The sequence below is a fragment of the Oryx dammah genome, unplaced genomic scaffold (assembly GCF_014754425.2).
Source record: "Oryx dammah isolate SB20612 unplaced genomic scaffold, SCBI_Odam_1.1 HiC_scaffold_21, whole genome shotgun sequence".
Lineage (NCBI taxonomy): Eukaryota > Metazoa > Chordata > Mammalia > Artiodactyla > Bovidae > Oryx > Oryx dammah.
In genome coordinates, this window is record NW_024070205.1 from 45,107,334 (window position 1) to 45,132,113 (window position 24,780).

The 24,780-nt window shown below is 39.8% G+C and overlaps 1 protein-coding gene across 2 annotated transcripts in view; it reads right to left on the minus strand.

The window, feature by feature from the left end:
* The window catches only part of RGS7 (regulator of G protein signaling 7), a 484,813-nt gene extending 460,780 nt beyond the window's left edge, over positions 1-24,033 (minus strand). Inside the window, exons 1-2 of one of the 2 annotated variants that reach the window (XM_040263568.1) lie at positions 23,692-24,033; positions 22,359-22,487 (exon numbers count right to left, since the gene is read on the minus strand). In XM_040263568.1, coding sequence (XP_040119502.1) covers positions 22,359-22,436 — 78 coding nt within the window. In that variant the 5' untranslated portion in view covers positions 22,437-22,487; positions 23,692-24,033. The remainder of the gene's footprint in view (positions 1-22,358; positions 22,488-23,691) is intronic. The other variant, XM_040263569.1, reaches the window with a different exon arrangement.
* Positions 24,034-24,780: the final 747 nt, after the last annotated feature.

The window sequence follows — 24,780 nt, forward strand, 5'->3', positions numbered from 1 at the left end:
GACTGCCTTCCAGACAGGAAGAGCAAGAAAAAAAAAAGAAAGGAATCCTTTCTTTAAGGGCACTTTCCAGATACTATACATCTCTTCTGTTTACATCTCATTGGCCAGAATATATCACAGGGCTACACCTAGCTGCCTGAGAACCTGGGAAATGCAATGTTTATTCCAGAGGCCATATGCCTTGATGAAAATGCAGAGTGCTATTACTATGGAAGAAAAAAAGAAATATGAATGGCAGACAGGTTTACATAGTTTTATAAAGTGATAATGAGCTTTGAGACAAACAAATCAATAGGGTACAAGTCAAACAAATCACAGTGTACAGCAAATTAATTCTAGTAAACTTTCAGAGTAAGACAGTAATTAGGAATCCTGGAACACATTTCCAACAGATAAATTATTTTGATTGAAGCCACTGAAAGTCCCATCCCAATACCTTCACATCAGTTAATCACTTCAAATCAGTTAAAAGAAATGTTATGAAAAGAATATATAACGGCATAAAAGCAAGGTTTAAGATAAAAGGAGAAATTCATTTGCAATTATCTTTCTACCCTAATCTAAATGAATAGTAACTTTTCTGGTTAAAATCAATTGTATCTCTATTCTGAAAGAGACACATGTACCCCAATGTTCATTGCAGCTCTGTTTATAATAGCCAGGACATGGAAGCAACCTAGATGTCCATCAGCAGATGAATGGATAAGAAAGCTGTGGTACATATACACGATGGAGTACTACTCAGCCATTAAAAAGGATACATTTGAATCAATTCTAATGAGGTGGATGAAACTGGAGCCGATTATACAGAGTGAAGTAAGCCAGAAAGAAAAACACCTATACAGTATACTAACGCATTTATATGGAATTTAGAAAGATGGTCATGATAACCCTGTATGCGAGACAGCAAAAGAGACACAGATGTATAGAACAGTCTTTTAGACTCTGTGGGAGAGGGAGAGGGTGGGATGATTTGGGGGAATGGCATGGAAACATGTATAACATCATATAAGAAACAAATCACCAGTCCAGGTTCGATACAGGATGCTTGGGGCTGGTGCACTGGGATGACCCAGAGGGATGGTACGGGGAGGGAGGTGGGAGGGGGGTTCAGGATGGAGAACACATATACACCCATGGCAGTTTCATGTTGATGTGTGGCAGAACCAATACAATACTGTAAAGTAATTAGCCTTCAATTGAAATAAATAATTTTAAATTTTTAAAAAAGAATAGAGTGAATGCTCTATATTCACTAGCACTGTCCTAGAACATTTAAATGTGCCAGGAATAAAAAGGTGGAGAGACAAAATAAAAGTTAAAGAAAGACAATATATAATTTCAGAGAGTCGGATATTCTTTCAAACATTTACAAGATTCTTTAAGAGATATGGACTGCCTGTCCCACCTCAATGCCCCCAAAGCAGTTATTTCATAGATTGAAAATAAACAAAACTGAATGTATCTTTAAATGTGCTATTTTTTAATTTTTGTATTCATTAAGTTTCATCCCTACCATCATCTGAAAGAGTCAAAAATGGAAGTCACACTTTAACTGTATAAACTAAGAACCTAAGGATAGAAAGTATTTTGAAAATCTCACCATTACTAAAAAGGTAGCTCAGAAATCCAAACAAAAAATAACAGAATTCTGGTTAGACATATGATCATATAGTTCATATAACCATTTCTAGATGTGGACAATCTAGTCTGTCTTTAAAAGTTCACAAATTTCCCAAAGAAGATATGAAAAGAGCCAATCACGCACAGGAGAAGATGCTCAATTATTACAGAAATGCAGACCAAAATCACAAAGAGATGCCACTTCATACCTATTAGGAAACTACTTTCAAAAGTAACAAGTGTTGGCGAGAATGTGAAGAAGTTCAAATCTTTGTGCATTGCTAGTGGGAATGTAAAATGTGGTGCAGCCACTATGAAAAACAATATGCCGGTTCCTTAAAAAGTTAGAAATATAATAACCATATGATCCAGCAATTCTAATTCTGGAAATTAAAAGCAGGGTCTCGGTCAGATATTTATGCACCAGTGTTCACTGCAGCATGACACACACTGTCAAAAGAGAAAGTAACCCAAATGCCCGTTGATGTATGAAAGGATAAACAAAATGCAGTACATACATACAATGGAGCATTTTTCAGCCTTAGAAAGGAAGGAAATTCTGACACATGCGATAACATGGGTGAACTTTGAGGACATTATACTAAGTTAAAAAAGCCAATCACAAAAGGATAAGCACTGCATAATTCCACTTAGATGAGGAACCAAGAGCAGTAAAATTCATAGAGTCAGAAAGTAGAAGGGTGACTGTCAGGAGTTGAGGGAGAGGAGAATGAAGAGTTTTTTAATGAGTACAGAGTTTCAGCTTAGGAAGATGAAAAAAGTTCTGGAGATGGATGATGGTTAATAGTTGCTGAACACTGTGAATGTACTTTATGCCACTGAACTGTATACTTCAGTTCAGTTCAGTTCAGTTCAGTCACTCAGTCGTGTCCGACTCTCTGTGACCCCATGGACTGCAACATGCCAGGCCTCCCTGTCCATCACCAACTCCTAGAGTTCACTCAAATTCATGTCCATTGAGTTGGTGATGACATCCAACCATCTCAGCCTCTGTTGTCCTCTTCTCCATCAGCCTTCAATCTTTCCCAGCATCAAGGTCTTCTCAAATGAGTTAGTTCTTCACATCAGGTGGCCAAAGTACTGGAGTTTCAGCTTCAGCATCAGTTCTTCTGATGAATATTCAGGACTGATTTCCTTTAGGATGGACTGGTTAGATATCCCTGCAGTCCAAGGGACTCTCAAGAGGCTTTTCCAACACCACAGTTCAAAAGCATCAATTGTTTGGAGCTCAGCTTTCTTTATAGTCCAACTCTCACATCCATACATGACTACTGGAAAAAACATAGCTTTGACTAGATGAAACTTTGCCGGCAAAGTAATGTCTCTGCTTTTTAATATGCTGTTAGGTTGGTCATAACTTTTCTTCCAAGGAGCAAGTGTCTTAACTTCATGGCTGCAGTCACCATTTGCAGTGATTTTGGAGCCCAAAAATATAAAGTCTGTCCCTGTTTCCACAGTTTCCCCACCTATTTGCCATGAATTGATGGGACCACATGCCATGATCTTAGTTTTCTGAATGTTGAGCTTTAAGCCAACTTTTTCACTCTCTTTCACTTTCATCAAGAGGCTCTTTAGATCTTACTCACTTTCTGCCATAAGGGTGGTATCATCTGCATATCTGAGGTTGTTGATATTTCTACCAACAATCTTGATTCCAGCTGTGCTTCATCCACTGTACACTTAAACATGTTTAAAATGGTAAATTTTATGTTATGTGTATTTTACCAAAAAGAAACAGAAACAAACGTCCCTGGTGTTCCAGTGGTAAAGAAATGAAAGTTGCTCAATCGTGTACAACTCTTTGCAACTCCATGGCCTGTACAGTTCATGGAATTCTTCAGGCCAGAATACTGGAGTGGGTAGCCTTTCCTTTCTCCAGGGCATCTTCCCAACCCAGGGATCAAACCCAGGTCTCCCACATTGCAGGGGGATTCTTTACTGAGCCACAAGAGAAGCCCAAAGGAAAGGCACCACTGGGAAAGGTTCCATTCCTGGTCAAGGAAGATCCCACATGCTGTGGAGCAACTAATCCGATAAGCCACAACTACTGAGCCCTCGAGCCTAGAGCCTGTGAGCCACAACATGAAGACCCAGAGCAGGCAATAAATAAGTACATTTAAAAAGTTGTGCTTCTTTTTTTTTTTTTTGGAAAAATGGAAAGAATGGTAGACTCATTTGAGCAATGTGAAAGAATTTAAAAACTTATGAAGTAAAATATGTCATTGTTTTAAGGATGCAGGACAAATAATAATCATTTTAGTTACCTTTATCTTCCTTAAAAGTACTTATACACACTAAAGAACTTATATCTTAAGTCATAGAGATTTGCTTCAAACAACCAACTGGGGGAACTCCAAAGTGAGGAAATATAAATGAAACAGGATTTACCAACAGTTAAGAACTGTTGATACTACAGGATTGGCACATGAAGATTCTTTATATTATTTTTCTCTACTTTTGCACTTGTTTGAATTGTGCTATAATGAAAAATTTTAGTATTGTTTATTGTACATTTACCATATGAAAAAGTTTTAAACAAAATCATCAAGAGCCAATGAAGAGCAGCAAATTCTAAATTCTAAAATAAGCCTAAGAAAGAAACATTTTAAGGAACATGCCCATTATAAGGGGCTTCCTTGGTGGCTCACATGGTAAAGAATCTGCCTGCAACGTGGGAGACCCGGGTTGGATCTCTGTGTCAGGAAGATTCCCTGGAAAAGGGAATAACTACCACTCCAGTATTCTTGCCTGGAGAATTCCATATGTCATATCTTCCACTTATAAAGAAACCCTTTGGGGCAGCATTTATAATAGTTAACATATATTAAATGTTTCCTACTTATCCAAGCTTTACATATACTATTTATGTAATCCTTATAATAATCTGTCATCGTCATCATCATTATTATTATTACTATCTCCATTTTATAGATGAGGAAACTGGGACTCAAAGAGGCAAAATAATTTTATTCAAGTTCACAAGTATTGAGTAAATTTTAAGTCTATGGAAGGAGAGATTTGATCTTCTATCATAAGATAGAAGGGATAAGATCAACACTCTTGCCTCATCTGTCTCTGTAAATCTCTGAAGACTTTCAACATTAGCTCAGCTCAATTTAGTTCATCTATTGAGCACTTACTAAGTGTCAGAAGCTGGGCACTGTGACAAGCACTTAGAACTGCAAACAGAAGACACAGATCAACATAATATTTATTTTAGAAACCAGATGACCCAATATAAATTTATTTTCCTAACACTTGGTTCTTCCTTTTTCACAGCAGTAATCATTCTATAGTAAGTTATCTGATATCCAATCTCACCACTGTAAAGTAAGCTCAGTGAGGATTCAAACCCTATCTGTCTAGTTCACAACTCTACTCCTGAGGCCCACCACAAGGTTCAATCATAGCTGAGTCTCAATGTATGTATGGTGTGCAGAATTGAATTTCGAACATGCTATCCATTCACTAATCTAAATGAAAGCAACACAGTGAAGAGGCCAGAATGCAAACTTTGGATCAAGCATTCACTCACTTGTGCAGTCATTCATTTGTTCATTCACTGATTCGTGTGCTTAGGCACTCAACATTCAGAAACATCTACTATATACCGTTTCTCTGGGTGCTGTGAATATAGCACTGAAGATAGGAGTCTCCATCCTCATGGAGTTCACCAGCTCTGTTACTAATCCCTGAGCAATCTTGGACAGCCACTTAGTCTGCGTATGTCAGTTTCAGCTTTCTTATTAGAAAAACAGGATGGTAATAATCAATATGCAATATATTTTAAGGAAATCAGATAATATACATGAAGGCCTTGATACATGGTAAGCATTCAATAAATGACAACTATTCTAGTTAACAATAAACTGAAAGTCAAAACCCAAAATACTAAATATAATACTTGGAGCAAGTGACAAATAGCCCTGATTTCAAGGAAAAAAAATGTATTTTAAAAAGTTTGGCAAGAGAATATGAGTAATAATATGTTCTATATGATTCTTAATTTCCTTCAAAATGCTTTGGTATACATCATTTTAAATACTAAAGTTGAACATTTTCCCTAGATTCTGTACTAGAGAAAAACTTTCTACTGAACCAGTTTGCCTGATATTTCAAAAGGTTTTGTGTGGCCAAAGATGGTCATGTGTATATATATATATCAATCTTGACAACTTCCATCAATGACCAACTGGAGGGAAGCTAGGCTTCTAAATGACCTATGGCCATAGGGACACTCAGCAAACTGGGAAGACTAGTCAAGGAGAGTTTAGCATGTGTTTGTTAGCCATCTGTATGTCTTTGGAGAAATGTCTATTTAGTTCTGCTGCAGGAGTTGCTTCTATATTTTTGAGATTAGTTGTTAGTCAGTTGCTTCACTTGCTATTATTTTCTCCCATTCTGAAGGCTGTCTTTTCACCTTGCTTATAGTTTTCTTTGTTGTGCAAAAGCCTTTAATTTTAATTAGATCCCATTTGTTTATTTTTGCAATTATTTCCAGTATTCTGGGAGATGGGTGATAGAGGATCCTGCTGTGATTTATGTCAGAGAGTGTTTTGCCTATGTTCTCCTCTAGGAGTTTTATAGTTTCTGGTCTTACATTTAGATCTTTAATCCACTTAGAGTTATTTTTGTGTATGGTGTTAGAAAGTGTTCTAGTTTCATTCTTTTACAAGTGGTTGACCAGTTTTCCCAGCACCACTTGTTAAAGAGATTGTCTTTAATCCATTGTATATTCTTGCCTCCTTCGTCGAAGATAAGCTGTCCATAGGTGTGAGGATTTATCTCTGGGCTTTCTATTTTGTTCCATTGATCTATATTTCTGTCTTTGTGCCAGTACCATACTGTCTTGATGACTGTGGCTTTGTAGCAGAGTCTGAAGTCAAGCAGGTTGATTCCTCAAGTTCCATTCTTCTTTCTCAGGATTGCTTTGGCTATTCGAGGTTTTTATATTTCCATACAAATTGTGACATTATTTGTCCTAGCTCTGTGAAAAATACCACTGGTAGCTTGATAGGGATTGCATTGAATCTGTAGATTGCTTTGGGTAGTATACTCATTTTCACTATATTGATTCTTCCCATCCATGAACATGGTATATTTCTCCACCTATTAGTGTCCTCTTTGATTTCTTTCACCAGTGTTTTATAGTTTTCTATATATAGATCTTTAGTTTCTTTAGGTAGGTATATTTGTAAGTATTTTATTCTTTTCATTGCAATGGTGAATGGAATTGTTTCCTTAATTTCTTTTTCTACTTTCTCATTCTTAGTGTATAGGAATGCAAGGGATTTCCGTGTGTTGATTTTATATCCTGCAACTTTACTATATTCATTGATTAGCTCTAGTAATTTTCTAGTGGAGTCTTTAGGGTTTTCTATGTAGAGGATCATGTCATCTGCAAACAGTGAGAGTTTTACTTCTTTTTTCCAATTTGGATTCCTTTTATTTCTTTTTCTGCTCTGACTGCTGTGGCCAAAACTTCCAGAACTATGTTGAATAGTAGCAGTGAAAGTGGGCACCCTTGTCTTGTTCCTGACTTTAGGGGACATGTTTTCAATTTTTCACCACTGAGGATAATGGTTGCTGTGGGTTTGTCATACATAGCTTTTATTATGTTGAGGTATGTTCCTTCTATTCCTGCTTTCTGGAGAATTTTTATCATAAAAGGATGTTGAATTTTGTCAAAGGCTTTCTCTGCATCTATTGAGATAATCATATGGCTTTTATTTTTCAATTTGTTAATGTGGTGAATTACATTGATTGATTTGTGGATATTGAAGAATCCTTGCATCCCTGGAATAAAGCCCACTTGGTCATGGTGTATGATCTTTCTAATGTGTTGTTGGATTTTGATTGCTAGACTTTTGTTAAGGACTTTTGCATCTATGTTCATCAGTGATATTGGCCTGTAGTTTTCTTTTTTTGTAGCATCTTTGTCAGGTTTTGGTATTAGGGTGATGGTGGCCTCATAGAATGAGTTTGGAAGTTTACCTTCCTCTGCAATTTTCTGGAAGAGTTTGAGTAGGATAGGTGTTAGCTCTTCTCTAAATTTTTGGTAGAATTCAGCTGTGAAGCCATCTGGTCCTGGAAGATTTCTGATTACAGTTTCAATTTCCATGCTTGTGATGGGTCTGTTAAGATTTTCTATTTCTTCCTGGTTGTTTTGGAAAGTTGTACTTTTCTAAAAATTTGTCCATTTCTTCCATGTTGTCCATTTTATTGGCAGATAATTGCTGATAGTAGTCTCTTATGATCCTTTGTATTTCTGTGTTGTCTGTTGTGATCTCTCATTTTCATTTCTATTTTTATTGATTTGATTTTTCTCCCTTTGTTTCTTGATGAGTCTGGCTAATGGTTTGTCAATTTTATTTATCCTTTCAAAGAACCAGCTTTTGGCTTTGTTGATTTTTGCTATGGTCTCTTTTGTTTCTTTTGCATTTATTTCTGCCCTAATTTTTAAGATTTCTTTCCTTTTACTAACCCTGGGGTTATCCATTTCTTCCTTTTCTAGTTGCTTTAGGTGTAGAGTTAGGTTATTTATTTGACTTGTTTCTTGTTTCTTGAGGTATGCCTGTATTGCTATGAACTTTCCCATTAGCCCTGCTTTTATAGTGTCCCACAGGTTTTGGGTTGTTGTGTTTTCATTTCCATTCGTTTCTATGCATATTTTGATTTCTTCAGTGATCTGTTGGTTATTCAGCAGCGTGTTGTTCAGCCTCCATATGTTGGAATTTTTAATAGTTTTTCTCTTGTAATTGAGAACTAATCTTACTGCATTGTGGTCAGAAAAGATGCTTGGAATGATTTCAATTTTTTTTTAATTTACCAAGGCTAGATTTGTGGCCCAGGATGTGATCTATCCTGGAGAAAGTTCCTTGTGTGCTTGAGAAAAAGGTGAAATTCATTGTTTTGGGGTGAAATGTCCTATAGATATCAATTAGGTCCAAGTGGTCTATTGTATCATTTAAAATTTGTGTTTCCTTGTTAATTTTCTGTTTAGTTGATGTATACATAGGTGTGAGTGTGGTATTAAAGTCTCCCACTATTATTGTGTTATTGTTAATTTCCCATTTCATACTTGTTAGCATTTGTCTTACATATTGCGGTGCTCCTATGTTGGGTGCATATATATTTATAATTGTTATATTTTTTTCTGTGGGTTGATCCTTTGATCATTATGTAGTGTCCTTCTTTGTCTCTTTTCACAGCCTTTGTTTTAGAGTCTATTTTATCTGATATGAGTATTGCTACTCCTGTTTTCTTTTGGTCTCTATCTGCATGGGATATCTTTTTCCAGCCCTTCACTTTCAGTCTGTATGTGTCCCCTGTTTTGCAGTGGGTCTCTTGTAGACAACATATATAGGGGTCTTGTTTTTGTATCCATTCAGCCAGTCTTTGTTTTTGGTTGGGGCATTCAACCCATTTATGTTTCAGGTAATTATTGATAAGTATGATCCCGTTGCCATTTACTTTATTGTTTTGGGTTCCAGTTTATACACTCTTTTTGTGTTTCCTGTCTAGAGAAGATCCTTTAGCATTTGTTGGAGAGCTGGGTTGGTGGTGCTGAATTCTCTCAGCTTTTGCTTGTCTGTAAAGCTTTTGATTTCTCCTTCATATTTGAATGAGATCCTTGCTGGGTAAAGTAATCTGGGCGGTAGGTTATTTTCTTTCATCCCTTTATGTCTTGCCATTCCCTCCTGGCCTGAAGAGTTTCTATTGAAAGATCAGCTGTTATCCTTATGGGATCCCCTTGTGTGTTATTTGCTGTTTTTCCCTTGCTACTTTTAATATTTGTTCTTTGTGTTTGATCTTTGTTAATTTGATTAATATGTGTCTTGGTGTGTTTCAACTTGGGTTTATTCTATTTGGGACTTTCTGGGTTTCTTGGACTTGGGTGATTATTTCCTTCCCCATTTTAGGGAAGTTTTCAACTATTATCTCCTCAAGTATTTTCTCATGGTCTTCTTCTGGGACTCCTATGATTCAAATGTTGGGGCATTTAACACTCTCCTGAAGGTCTCTGAGATTGTCCTCATTTCTTTTTATTCATTTTTCTTTTTGCCTGATTCATTTATTTCTACCATTGTATCTTCTACTTCACTAATCCTATCTTCTGACTCTGTTATTCTACTATTTGTTGCCTCCAGAGTGTTTTTGATCTCATTTATTGCATTATTCATTATATACTTACTCTTTTTTATTTTTTCTAGGTCCTTGTTAAACCTTTCTTGCATCTTCTCAATCCTTGTCTCCAGGCTATTTATCTGTGATTCCATTTTGATTTCAAGATTTTGGATCATTTTCACTATCATTATTTGGAATTCTTTATCAGGTAGATTCCCATCTCTTCCTCTTTTGTATGGTTTGGTGGGCATTTATCCTGTTCCTTTACCTGTTGGATATTCCTCTGTCTCTTCATCTTGTTTACATTGCTGAGTTTGGGGTGGCCTTTCTGTATTCTGGCAGTTTGGAGTTCTCTTTATTGTGGAGTTTCCTTGCTGTGGGTGGAGTTGTACAGGTGGCTTATCAAGGTTTCTTGGTTAGGGAAGCTCGTGTCAGTGTTCTGGTGGGTGGAGCTGGATTTCTTCTCTCTGCAGTGCAATGAAGTGTCCAGTAATGAGTTATGAGATGTCAATGGTTTTCGAGTAACTTTGGGCAGCCTGTATATTAGAGCTCAGGGCTGTGTTCCTGTGTTGCTGGAAAATTTGTATGGTATGTCTTGCTCTGGAACTTGTTGGCCTTTGGGTGGTTCTTGGTTTCAGTGTAGGTATGGAGGCATTTGATGAGCTCCTGTCAATTAATGTTCCCTGGAGTCAGGAGTTCTCTGGTATTCTCAGGTTTTGGACTTAAGACTCCTGCTTCTGGTTCTCAGTCTTATTTTTACAGTAGTCTCAAGACTTCTCCTTCTACACAGCACCATTGATAAACATCTAGGTTAAAGATGAAAAGTTTCTCCACAGTGAGGGACACCCAGGGAGGTTCACAAAGTTACATGGAGAAGAGAAGAGGGAGGAGGGAGTTAGAGGTGACCTGAATGAGATGAGGTGGAATCAATAGAAGAGAGAGCAACCTAGCCAGTAATCACTTCCTTATGTGCACTCCACAACTGGACCTCTCAGAGATGTTCACGGAGTCATACAGAGAAGAGAAGAGGGAGGAAGGAGACAGAGGTGGCCAGGAGGATAGAAGGGGGAAATCAAAAGGAGAGAGACAGATCCAGCCAGTAATAGGCTCCCTAAGTGTTCTCCACCATCTGGAACACACAGAGATTCACAGAGTTGGGTAGAGAAAAGAAGGGGTAGGGAGGAGACAGAGGTGACCTGGTGGAGAAAAAGGAGAGTCCAAGGAGGGAGAGATCAGTCAAGCCAGTAATCTTGCTCCCAAGTATAAATGGGTACTGAAGATTGGGTTCTTAAAGGTACAAAATTGATAACAAATACCAAAAAGCAAAGATTAAAAATCTAGAGTAGAGTTGGAATTTCAAAAATACAGTATTAAAGAAAAGAAAGAAAGAAAAAAAAGTCACAAAAATTATTAAATATATATATATATGAAGTTTGCTTTAAAAAATACGGCATGCTTGGGGCTGGTACACGGGGATGACCCAGAGAGAGGTTGTGGGGAGGGGGGTGGGAGGGGGGGTTCATGTTTGGGAATGCATGTACACCCGTGGTGGATTCATGTCAATGTATGGCAAAACCAATACAGAATTGTAAAGTAAAATAAAAAATAAATAATAATAAAATAAAAGTGAAAATTGAAGGACTAATAGAGGACTTAAAATTTTTTTAAATTTTTAAAAATGATCGTAAAAATAGTAAAAATGTATCTAGGACTTTCTCTGGTGTTGTTGCGGCTATTGTGGGGTCAGTTCATTTTCAGATGTTCCTTGGTCCAGCTTATATTTCTCAAGATCTATAGGCCCCTTCCTATGTTGTCGGCACTACCGACAGGGTTTTAATCTATTGCACCTGTCCCTTCCAAGATGGTTCCCTCTGTTTTAGCTTCTTCTGTTTCCTGGTCTCTTCAGAGTTTGATTTGCGCCCTGACACAAAGGGAGCAGTGGTGGACATTTTTTTTAGGCTCACTTGTTCAGTCGCGCTGTGGGGAGGGAGGGACGCTGCAAACAAATAACACTGACGTGTGCTCGCAGTGCCTCAGCCACACTGGGCCTGCCCCTGCTCACGGTGCGTGTGCCCTCCCTGCCCACACTGCTCAGGCTCTAGGTTGCTCCGCTGGGGACCGTCTGAGGCTGGCCCTGGGCTGCATGCACCTCCCAGGTCTAAGCTGCTCAGGTTCAGGCACTGGGGTAGTCCTCAGAGGCATAGATTCGGTTGGGCCTGCGTTTTGTGCACTTCCCAGGTCCGAACAGCTCAGCTGATAAGGTGTTTGGCAAGTGTGGTCATTGCAACTTATCGCCTCCCCCATCTCTGCCGCTCAGTTTTCTGGGTGTACAACTAGCACACCTTCTCAGGCGGATGTTGACTGTCCAGAACCCCAAGAAGTCTTAGTTAGCAAAGAAGCCTGCTTGCAGTTTGGTAGATAATGCCTCTCTGGGGCTGTGACTGCCCCCTTCTGGCTCTGGCTGCCTGTCACCGAGGGGGATGGTCTGCAGCCGGCGAGTTCTGTTCAGTCCTTTGTTCTGTGCGTGGGTCTGGCAGTGTCTTAGGGCTTTTCGCGTGGTAGCTATCCCACAGTCTGGTTTGCTAGCCCAAGTTAGTTCACTCAGATTGCCCTTGGGGCATTCAGGCCAGATCCTTACTGTAAGCAATGCAGCCTGTGCCTCCCTGCCCAGCCCCCGCTTGCTAGTGGTGGGTGCAGGCGTCTGCGCTGCTTCTCCGCTGGGGGAGTTACCGTTGGGCTCATAATCTGTGGGTGTTAATTATTTATTTATTTTTCCTCCCTGTTATGTTGCCCTCTGTGCTTCCAAGGTTCTCCACAGACTCGGCAGTGAGTCTTTCCTGGTGTTTGGAAACTTTTCTCTTTTTAAGACTCCCTTCCCAGGACGGAGCTCCATCCCTACCTCTTTTGTCTCCTTTTTTGGCTTTTATATTTTTTCCTACCTCCTTTCGAAGTCAATGGGCTGCCTCTCTGGGTGCCTAATGTCCTCTGCCAGCATTCAGAAGTTGTTTTGTGGAATTTACTAAGCGTTTAAATGTTCTTTTGATGAATTTGTGGGGGAGAAAGTGGTCTGCCCATCCTATTCCTCCGCCATCTTAGCTGTACTATAATTTTTAAAACTGTTTGTTGAACAATTTTTCTGTTGCAACGTTGTTGCAAGCACTGCATGCCAAGTCTCAAGCTAAGTACAGCCTTCTCTTTTATCTTTTCTCTTTGATACTGCTTTTTCTATGGGCTTTATTCCATAATCACTGTGCTATCAAATATAATAGCCACCAGCCACAGGAGACTATTTAAATTTAAATTATAATTAATTAAAATTAAATATAATTTACAGTTCAAGTCCTTGGTCACATTAGCCACATTTCCAGTGTTCAACTGCCCTCTGTAGCTAGTGGCTACTATATCAGACAGTACATAGTATATTTCCATCATGATAGAAAGCTCTATTGGACAGTGCTGCCACAAAACATCAAATTCTGGGTTTTCATCAGCCTAGAACTTCCAGTCAGTATTAAATCAAGAACAAAACTACTACCAGAGTAGGTCAGACTAGTTCTCAATCTTATTCCCAGGGCTTCAAATGCTAAACTATAGTTGAAGGGAAAAGGGAATGTAGTCATCTAGTATAGTGGGTGATTAAATATCCTGGAATAATCCATGGATGCCACAGCATAACCAGGACACTGATTTCTTACTGAAAGTAAACCGTAAACACAAGACTTATTGCATTTATTTTAAGAGAAAGAGAAATACATATAACACAGAAAGACAAATAAATAAAGACCTGAAGTCATCCTGTGTAACTTAGACCAATCATGTTACTCCTCTGATCTTAAATTTCATAATCTGCAAAATTAAAAAGTAGATAAATTCTTAGTTTCTTTTCACCTCTGAAATTCCAGAGGCAAAGGCTTTATTTAGTTTATGTAATATCTAAAGAACTGTGCAGACTTCAAACATATATTAGATAATAAATCAAAGGGTTTATTAAAATTAGAAGAAGCTAGCTATATAGAATGTAAGTTAGGACACTCACTGTGTCATAAAAATGGTATTACCACAGCATCCTAGAGAATCTGCCGTTTTAACTACCAGAAAGACATGACTGGGAGTGGTTAAAATGTTCATATTTTTACCTTTATCAAAAAACATAGCAACATATTGGACCCTATGGCATATATAATGTGTTTAATTAAATAGTAATAGGGGAAGGATAATTATTAGAATTATATAATGTAACTATGACATATTATATATTGTTATAATTGCATAATTATATTATTATTACAGCATTTATCGAAACATTTATTGAAACATTTATTGAGGTTGTTTAACAGGCAAACTCATTTTATCATCAAACAGCTCTATGAAGGAAACTTTTTTTATTTTTTATCATTTTACATTTTACGTGTACGAAAACTGAAATGAAGGGAGTTAGGTTTCTAACCCACCCACTCCAGTGTTCTTGCCTGGAGAATCCCAGGGACGGGGGAACCTGGTGGGCTGCCGTCTATGGGGTCTCACAGAGTCGGACACAACTGAAGCGACTTAGCAGCAGCAGGTTGCTAACCCACAGCTGCAGAGCTAAACAATGGCAGAGTCATGATTTAAAACCAAAACCACTCAGTTGCAGTGCACATGCTTCTACTTTAGCACATTGACTCCTAAAGAGAATTTTACGTGCTAATCATTAGAAAAGACCTACCCATGGAGGATTCATGTTGATGTATGGCAAAACCAATACAATATTGTAAAAGTAATTAGCCTCCAATTAAAATAAATAAATTTAAATTTAAAAAATAAATAAATTCAACTAAAAAAAAAGAAGAAAGGACCTAAAATAAGAAGGCTCCTAGACTACTGTTAAGAACCCAGCTAATATCACAAAGCTGCCATTTTCCTATATATTTTTCCAGAAGACAGAACAACAACTTATTTCTCTGGATAGGCCCCTCAGCCAAAATTCTTTCTAGCCTAGGCCAAGTGCCAATTTTAATGGAACTAGAATCAAGTTCATGATTGTCTATTAGAGTTCCAATGTCCTGAGACCTTTGTTAATTGAATTAGACACAAGACAAAGGGAATTAAAAGGAGGGTAAGTTAAATTTTCATATTGCCTTGGGCAAATGTCAGAGAATTGGGTCTTTTTTTCCCTGAGGAACTGCGTACCCACTTTAACATTTACAATTATTTTATAATTAGATTGATATTTTGTAAGAAGCCTCCGTGGCACTGACATTCAAATGCCTCCTTTGCACAGGGAGAAAGGGAGAGCAAGGGCCAATTACTTGTGCTGCAATATCGTTTTCAAGGGGACCTAACATCTATTAAGTCACTAAATATCCAAATCCAAAATAATTTCATATTCTCTGCAGTGAGCCCATTCCATCAACCATACTACCTAAATATACCCTGCTTCCATCACTCAACAAAGCCACAAAGGCTATTATAAGGCATTAAAAACCTCTACATAGTTTCTCCTTTCTGCATCTGCCCTTTCCTCTGATCAATTAAGATTTCGCTTAGGCTGGAGGTGAAAAAGGAAGGAAATAAAATTCAAGCCACAAATCCTTACCTTAATCCCACAAATAGCACTGACAAGCAACAACTGGTGAGGAAAAAAGCTCAATGGAAGGCTTCCTTGCTCCAAGCTCATGTTAATTATTATCCAAAATTCATTATTAAATTATTACTCATAAAACATCTCTGTCTAGTTCTCAGAAGTATCAGAGATGATGGTCCTATTCTATCTCAGGGCGCATTAGTATCACTGAGGGAAAAAACAGGTCTGCATCTGATTCAAACAGATTAAACTCATATCTATAGTAGACACATCCTTTAGTCTAGGGAGGAGCTTTCAAGTCATATATACAGAAGACACTTCATTCTGGAATTTTCTAGGAATGGAATAGATGCCTGCCTTCCATATGAGCCCCTAGTTTAGAAATCTGAGGACCTAAATGCCTTTTGTGATTATCCATTTGCAAACATTCCTTTGTTTTCTAACAGACCTTTCTCATTTTATCACCTATAAATATTCTACACTAACATGCAGCAACACCCTATACACAGATCAAGATTATGAAAGTGCAAAAATGTCAAAAGCTATTTTTCATAAAGGAGCTTGAGGAGGGAGAAATGTGACATCTTCAAGGTTGACCAGACTGGACAATCCTGAAAAGACAAATTTACTGAGTTAATGCTGAAAATGTCAGCTAACTCACCACTAAGAAACTAGTGATGTCTGTGACTCACTCTCTTCCAAAGAGGAAAACAAGTCACTCCCCTCTCTTGCAGATATATCTGTTTTCACAGAACAGACTGTCTACAGCAAGAGCTTCCCAAGGCAATGTCTACGTCAAAGCAATCAGCAGAGGTGATCTTCTGACTGGGCTGAGAGCTCCCCTACACCTTTTATGTAAGAAAGGCCAATTGTCCCATCTTAATCTTTAAAAATAGGGCCATCTTAGTCCTTCAATAAAGCATCACTACAAACAAAGTTAATGGAGGTGATGGAATTCAAGCTGAGCTATTTCAAATCCTATAAGATGATGCTGTGAAAGTGCTGCACTCAATATGCCAGCAAATTTGGAAAACTCAGCAGTGGACACAGGACTGGAAAAGGTCAGTTTTTGTTCCAATCCCAAAGAATGGCAATGCCAAAGAATGTTCAAACTACTGCACAATTGCACTCATCTCACACACTAGCAAAGTAATGTTCAAAATTCTCCAAGCTAGGCTTCAACAGTATGTGAACAGATAACTTCCAGATGTTCAAGCTGGAATTAGGAAAGGCAGAAGAACCAGAGATCAAATTGCCAATCTCTGTTGGATCACAGAAAAAGCAACAGAATTCCAGAAAAACATCTACTTCTGCTTCATTGACTACGCTAACACCTTTGACTGTGTGCATCACAAAAAAACTGTGGAAAATTCTTAAAAGAGATGGGAATACCAGACCACCTTACCTGCCTCCTGAGAAACCTGTATGTAGGTCAAGAAGCAACAGTTAGAACCAGCCACAGACCAAGAGACTGGTTCAAAATTGGGAAAGGTGTACATCAAGGCTGTATATCGTCACCCTGCTTATTTAACCTATATGAAGAATACATCATGAGAAATGCTGGGCTGGATAAAACACAAGCTGGAATCAAGATTGCAAGGAGAAATATCAATATAACCTCAGATATGCAGATGACACCACTCTTATGGAAGAAAGCAAAGAGGAACTAAAGAGCCTCTTGATGAAAGTGAAAGAAGAGAGTGAAAAAGCTGGCTTAAAACTCAGTATTCAAAAAACGAAGATCATGGCATCTAGTCTCAATACTTCATGGCAAATAGATGGGGAAACAGTGGCAGACTTTATTTTCTTGGACTCCAAAATCACTGCAGATGGTGACTACAGCCATGAAGTTATAAAACGCTTGCTCCTTGGAAGAAAAATTATAACCAACCTAGAGAGCATATTAAAAAACAGAGACACTGCCAACAAAGGTCCATCTAACTAAAGCTATGGTTTTTCCAATAGTCACGTATGGATGTGAGAGTTGGACTATAAAGAAAGCTGAGCACCAAAGAATTGATGCTTTTGAACTGTGGTGTTGGAGAAGACTCTTGAGAGTCCATTGGACTGCAAGGAGATCAAACGAGGCAATCCTAAAGGAAATCAGTTCTGAATATTCATTGGAGGGACTGACGCTGAAGCTGAAGCTGCAGTACTTTGGCCACGTGATGCTAAGAACTGACTCATTGGAAAAGACCCTGATTCTGGGAAAGACTGAAGGCAGGAGAAGGGGACGACAGAGGATGAGATTGTTGGATGGCATCACCAACTCAATGGAGATGAGTTTGAGCAAGCCCTGGGAGTTGGTGATAGACAGGGAAGCCTAGCGTGCTGCAGTCCATGAGGTCACATAGACTCAGACATGACTGAGCGACTGACCTGAACTGAGTCCTTCAAGACTAACCCTTTGCCACAACCACAATATGATACCAAGTTTAAAAACACCCATCTGAGTGTCTGTGCCTAAGAGGTAGTCAAAACAAGGCTAGTACCTGCTCTCACCTCCAAAACATAACTTTTTGTTTCACAATTAAAATGAGCAGCATCTTAGGGAAAATTATATCTTCACCCTTAGGTCTTTTTTGAAAAGAAAAATAAAAAGGAAGAAACAAATGGAATGAGAGTGACTAGAAGGAAAACAAAGAGAGAGGAAGGGAAGAGAGAATGGGTGAGGAAAAAGGTCAGGGTGCGTGTGGAGGGGAGAAGCATCATGAACTTTATACGTTTGCTATTTCCAAAAGATGTGTTCATTCCACTAAAACAGTGAATGAGGAAAATATTTTCCTTTTCTTTTCTGACAGCTGGAGCATAAATGGTTGTTGCAATAACACCAGAAATTATTGGTCATTCAGAACATTTTTGCTCGTATGAAGCCAGCATGCCAGCCAATTTGAAATACTGGCCCACAAGGTGCCCTAGATATTTTGTTTTTCAAATGCAGGAATGTCAGCTTCTGGACGAAAAGTGATGTATGCTGTCTAGTGGGCAGCATGCTGGCCAGACACCAAATTTAGACTGTGTCTCCCTATAATCTTAGGTTCTAGCTCAGCAGTTCTTCACAGCCAGTACCACCCCCAGGAATGAGAAGACCAAGAAAGAGAGCAGTGTTTGACAGGTGAGTTGTCACCTCTACATACATTTCAAGAAGCTAGTCTGAATCCAGCGTGAGTTGGAGCTAGGTGGGTCTCTTCTTCGGGAAGTTGATTTATTTCTATTCCATTCTAGTTAAGGCCTACCAAAGGGATCTTAGGAAGCCCCTACTAAAAGTGGTTAAGCCTCACATTTTATACATTTTTTAATGTTTCAGATATATAAAATGACATAACCACTCTAGTTTCATCACTTGCTTGTGGAAAAAGCAACATTATAAATTGAAAAATTGGTAAGGATAATATTTTGTCCATATGATTTTTTAAAATGTACCTCTGCTATCAAATGAAGCCTACAGAGAGTCCTCACATTAAGTCAAAAATGTACCAGCAAATATCTGAGACTGATTTGCAGGTACCAACCCCGATCGTGAAGCAGTGTTGAGACAAGCTGGGCCTGGGACCTGGGACCCTTTGCTGCAATGCTTGCACCTGGATGAACATCTCCTCATCTGCTCATCTCAAGCAACAGAATATAAAGAAACTGTAAGACACTAAAAATAACTGCGTACATATGCAGTTGGCAAATTATGAACAAGATACAAAAAGACCAAAAACCCAGCTGCCACTTCTGAGGCGTTCCGGGTACTGTGCATGATCCCTGCACAGAGCCCCACCAAGGAGGCTGGCAGGCCACCCAAGGCATCTGTCTAGTCCAAACCACACATTCATCTTTACCCTCACCCCATTTAATGGGCTACCTTGCTCCACCTCGAGGAGTAAGCAATAAAGCCTTAAAGCCAATAAAATCTTGCCTGAATTTCTCATCTGGAATCTTATCAATTTCTATTGATTAAGGAGTCCAAGAACCCTGGTCAGTAACAGTGTTAGTAATGCCTGTAGCTTTTACAATGGTAGCACTCACTCTACCTGGAAGATCATAGTTCTACCCATTGTACATTTTCCCCATAATATCACAAAGGAATTCTCCATGGAAAAAAGATTCCTGGAATTTTCCCATTATTTGCAGGAACCACAATAATCCATATGAGGGCAATCATAGTGGAGGGGCATCAGACCAACACAAGAAATTCACAAACCCCAACTTTTTTGTGTATTCCACTTTGACAACCATTCACTGTTTCCTATCCCACACGAGAACATTCCTAAACCTCATGCATAACTTACCAAGAGAACACGGAATTAGTGCATGCATATCTTTAGTAGGTATAAGCCATCTGAATCCTGGGTGGCTTGCAGGGAGGGGAAATAGTGAGAACACCATGAACATTTCTAGTTCAGAGCCCACTTTAAAAGCTATGTTTCCACAATTAACCAGAAGTGGAAAATTGGCATAAATCAATAAAACAGCAATTTCTCCAAGCATTCTCCTCACTGATACTGAGCAAGGCACTGTGAGGCTGAAATTCTTTCCTTACCTTTGATTTAGAATTTGTAACATGTCACTTATTCTTTTATGCAAGTCCACCAGTTGAAATACTCTAATACATTAAGTTAACCTACAACCCTCCTCCAACTACTCTGCTGTTCTTCACATTAAAATTTTGTCTCTAGTGAGAAGATATTAAATGTCAAGCCCATATAAGATACAAAAAAACAGAAGTTAAATGGTCACATGATGTCATGATGTATATCTGCCTACAGAGACAGACCATGAGACTTGGTAACCAGCAAATGATAACCAAGAACACTGTGTTTCTTTATATAAATTATCTGGTATTTATGTATTAATATTATTATTTGTCTCACAAACAAAAACAAAAATATATATACATTCAGAGAATAAAAGGACAGACAAGCAACCCACAATTAAGCATTATGAGTAAAATTTACTGGAGTTACATTTTTCTAATAAGGATTTCTCAGGGAAATCTTTTCTAGAAATTAATTATATGTGTCACTACCCTAAACAAAGGAGGGCAAAAGAAGTAGCACAAGTAGTTCCAAGCTTACACAACAGAACAGAAAGGCTTAAAAGAATGAAAAAGAATTACATTCTCTCCCCAGGCTATGAAGTCATCATAGCCTGTTCATTTTTAAGTAACCATAATGACAATTTGATACTAAACAACAACTTAGTGTTTCAAAGTTAGCAGTATGAACCTTAGGTACACTAAATAATCCAATAACTATCTATAAAACTCCTAGCCTCAGTTTTTACTTATTCTCATGATAACTGACTAAATGAGACACACAGATTGATGTCATATTGTTTATTTCTAATCAAGATTAACTGTTAGGTGTCCAATCAATTTAGCCTCAGATCATTTATAGGGAAATGGAGAATACAGTGTTTGACCTAACAAAAATAGCTAACTTAGTAATTTTACAAAAGTCCAACTCTCAACACTGCACAAACCTACAAGATAGAATTTACAATTCTCATATCTTTCATATTACGATATTCGAAGTCATACAAAAAAATAAGGAATATTACAACTTCTTTAGAAACATGTAACTTGCCCCAAAATAGGTCTTCTTCTAACTGAATTTATATAGAATGGGCAAATATCCAATAATTTCAATCAGGATAGGAATAGAATAGTAATAATTAAGCTCAAAGGGGTTATTTCCTTGATTTATCCAGTTGGGATGCTTTAAGACTAAAATAGGCAATTTTTTTCCCTGTGAAGAAAAAGTTTTACTGTGCTGTCACACACACATAGACACCCCTCCATTCACAGGTACACAACATACTATAGTTTACAAGGTTAGCACCGTCAGGATAGCCATGCATTTTCACACAGAAACAGTAACAAGATTTCTGCAAACACGTATCATCAGCACCTGTTAATGACACTGGGCCACACTGAAGGAAAGTCTGAATTTAGTACAGGTCAAGGTGGAAAGCGTTTTATCTTTCTCCATAACCAGTTCTGATCCTCTAGTAAACTCATCCTAGACTCTTCAATGGGGTCACACTAATTAAAGTCGTTAACAGTTTTCTTGGTCTCCAGGCCCACCTTCCTTTTTACCACTGCTAGTGTTAACTAAAGAAATCCCACCCCAATAAGCACTACAGATAATATGCTAAAGAAAAATAATCCTCCAGAAAATGCAGTAATTTCTGTACCAGGATTTAAATGAAGAATGCTGCTTCCTTAATTTTAGTCAGATTGTTGATTCTAACCAGAAAGAATTTACCTAAGCAACCACTCTGAGGCACATACAATATTCAAATACACCTTTATTATGGTGGCTCAATATCTAGAAGTTTGGTATTGACAGCATCGTTATAAAATGCATAAAGCTGTCAGATCAGTTTGGAGGAAAAAAAAAGCTTCTAAAATATAAAGATTTATTTAATGGGCATATGGCACTAGAACATAAATACCCATAAGTAAAATTATAAAAATAACACAAAGTAAAAAATACCTTAAGCTAAGATTTAAAAAAAGAAACTGGAATTATTTAGTCAGAAGCAAAATTATTAAACCACCCATACAGACATAGCCACATTCACTCTTGCCCCAGGAATGCAATGTAGTCTTCATCCATTTCTAAAATGTTATACATCTGTATGATCATTACAACCCAAACGCTTAGGAGGAGTATTAGAAAAAAAGCTTTTAAAAACTATTACAGATGCTATAAAATCCTGTATGTGACAAACAAAATATGTAGGATGTCCCAATTTGCTGCGGCTGCTGCTGCTGACTGCAGCTTCATCCATGCAGGATCCACTGGGAAAGTGAGAGAACAGAGTATCAGTAGCCTCATGTACTTCACTATGTCTCTACACACACGCATTACTTGAGAATATCAGCTCATCCTCAAGTATCACGTGCAGTCATCTGGGATTTGGAGAATCCCTAAGGTCACAAAATTGACAGATACTCTGATCTGAGGGGGAAAAGAAAAATTCAAAGAAGCCAGAAGTTTCCCTTTTTCCAGGGAAGTGAAGAAATCCTTACCTTTCTGTACACCAGCATGTTGGGTGATTCATCTGCCACCCCATTGCTGGTCTGTCCATAATTATTCCCCTGGGCCATGTCACCACACACCCGTGGTCCACTCTCAGATACAGGAATTATCAGTCTACCCTGCAAGAGATAGAGACTTCCATGAGTTCTTAATGGTACTTAAGAAGGTTGACTCTTATTTTTCCAAACTTTAAACTTTTTACTTTGTATGGGAGTACAGCCGATGAAGCATGTTGTGGTAGTTACAGGTGAACAGTGCAGCTATTCAGTCATATATATACATGTATCCATTCTCCCCCAAGTACCCCCTCCCATCCAGGCAGAGTTGCCTTTTTAACATTGAGCAGAGTCCCATGTGCTGTACAATAGGTCCTTGTTGGTTATCTATTTTAAACACAGCATGACTATCCCCAACTCCCTAACTATCCAAGAAGGTTGACTCTTGATTCATCTTCCCCATCCAACATTGGAGCATGCTTACATGCTGCGGCTGGCTTGTAGAAAGTAGCACAGAAACAGATTTTAAAAAAGAATTTACACCTACAGTACTCCCAGGAAATTGTAAGAAATGACAATCTTTTAGTTAAAATTGTCATTTGACTAGGGTTTTAATTGACTTGATTTTCTGGATACTCATTTTTTAAAGTGTTTGAGGCTCACTGGAGAGAGAAAAAAAAACGGTTACCATTTCCATCCTACAGAGTTCTCTTCTCTCCCAATACTTGCATCTCCACCGGATGGTGTTCCCCCTCCCTCCCCGAATGGTTAAAAAGGCAACACCCTGTGGCAGCACTTTCTCCCAGGTGTCTTGTCTAGTTTCCCCGCATGCTAGCGCATCAGAGGCCCATTCCTGGGCCATTCTCCAGTCATGTGTTTCCTCTTCATTCCCCTAGGTCTCCCGCACAGAGTCAAGGCAGCTCCCTCGACTTTCACCTGCCTGCACTGCCCGGCCACTGCTGCTTCTCCCCTCGGCCCAACTCGGCTTCGGAAGTCACGGCGTAACCCTGCCCAACCCCGGCCAGAAGGCAGAGAAGGTGTCCTGGCAACAAGACCAGGTGGGAGGTCGGCCCTCCAGGCAATTACCTGGGTCACCGTGAGCAGCGCCAACTGCGGAAGCCTCGGAGCGACCAGGCAGAGAGAGGGGAAAACAAGCAAGCCCGGCTCGCCTGCGGCGGCAGCAAATGGCAGGCGAGCCCGAGCCGCGCACTGGAGCCGGGCCGGCGGCGGTGTCAGCCCCGCGGACCCGGGCGCGGGGCTCCGGGGCACCGCCTCCGACCTCCGCCCCCAGCGCAGCCCACCCCCATCCCCGTGCCCAGCCTCGTACCTCCTCCTCAAGGTCGCGGCCCGAGGCGCCTGCTTCCCGGCGGCTGGGTGCGGCGGTGTCAGCGCGCGGCCAGCTTCATCACCTCCGCGCGGGCACAGGGCTCTGACGGCCCGCGCTCCACCGCTCCCTCCTTCGCTTGGCTCCCGGACTCCCGGACCACGAGCGCGCGCGGGACCGAGACGCCCGGCCCGTGCGCGCGACTGGGGAGGGAGGAGGGGACTGTCACGTGGGACCCGGCGTCCCTAGGTGCCGGCTCGGGGAGGGGAGCCGGGCGGGGTTGGGGGGGCTCGGCTCCGCGCGGCCTCGCTGCCCTGTCTCCTCCGCCGCCCCGCCGTCTCGGGCAGAGAAAGTGGCCGCCCTGCCCCCAAGCGCGTGCAACCCGGGCCCTCGGACACCCGGCTCGCCGGTGTGCGCGCCGCTGAAGGCCTGGAGATGGGAGTGTTAAGCCGGAGAACAGAAAGGGCGATGGGTAGGTGGGTGGATGGATGGATGGAGGCATGCAGGAATGGAGGTAGCCCCTTGCGGGCGGGCCCGTTGGTCACGTGCCCGGTGACTACGCTGACAGTGCGAGGGTAGCCGATGACTGATTATCGGCTTATGCTTTAAAAACGGGAGTAGAGAGATATTGAGACATCCTAGGAGTAAAGGAAATGTCCAGGATCAAATGAGTCATTCAGCTCGTTTGCCTGCAAATTTCACAGCTTCCCTGTAAGTTAAAGAAATGGGAAACGATTTGGAGACGGCCAACTCGAAGTGCACATCTTGCCACCTGTTACAGTGAAGGTATAGTCACAATATCTGGTTTCTCTTTTAGACAGGAGATGCTCAGAGGACCTGTCACCCACTTAACTCTCACCCTCCAGCAGTTTTCAAAGAATGAGGGCGGAGTGATGGTTCCCGCATAATTATTCTTCAGGTTGCTGTCACTAGTTCTTCTGTAAGGATTAGAGTGACATTAAGAAGAAAAATCACTTTTGTCCCAATTATAGTAAAGAACGCTGTGTGTCTGGCTTTCAGGGGCAGGGTCGTGAAGTTAAAAATATCTGAGGTTTTCCTTCCACAACTGGGCCAGGTGTGGGGGAGAAACAG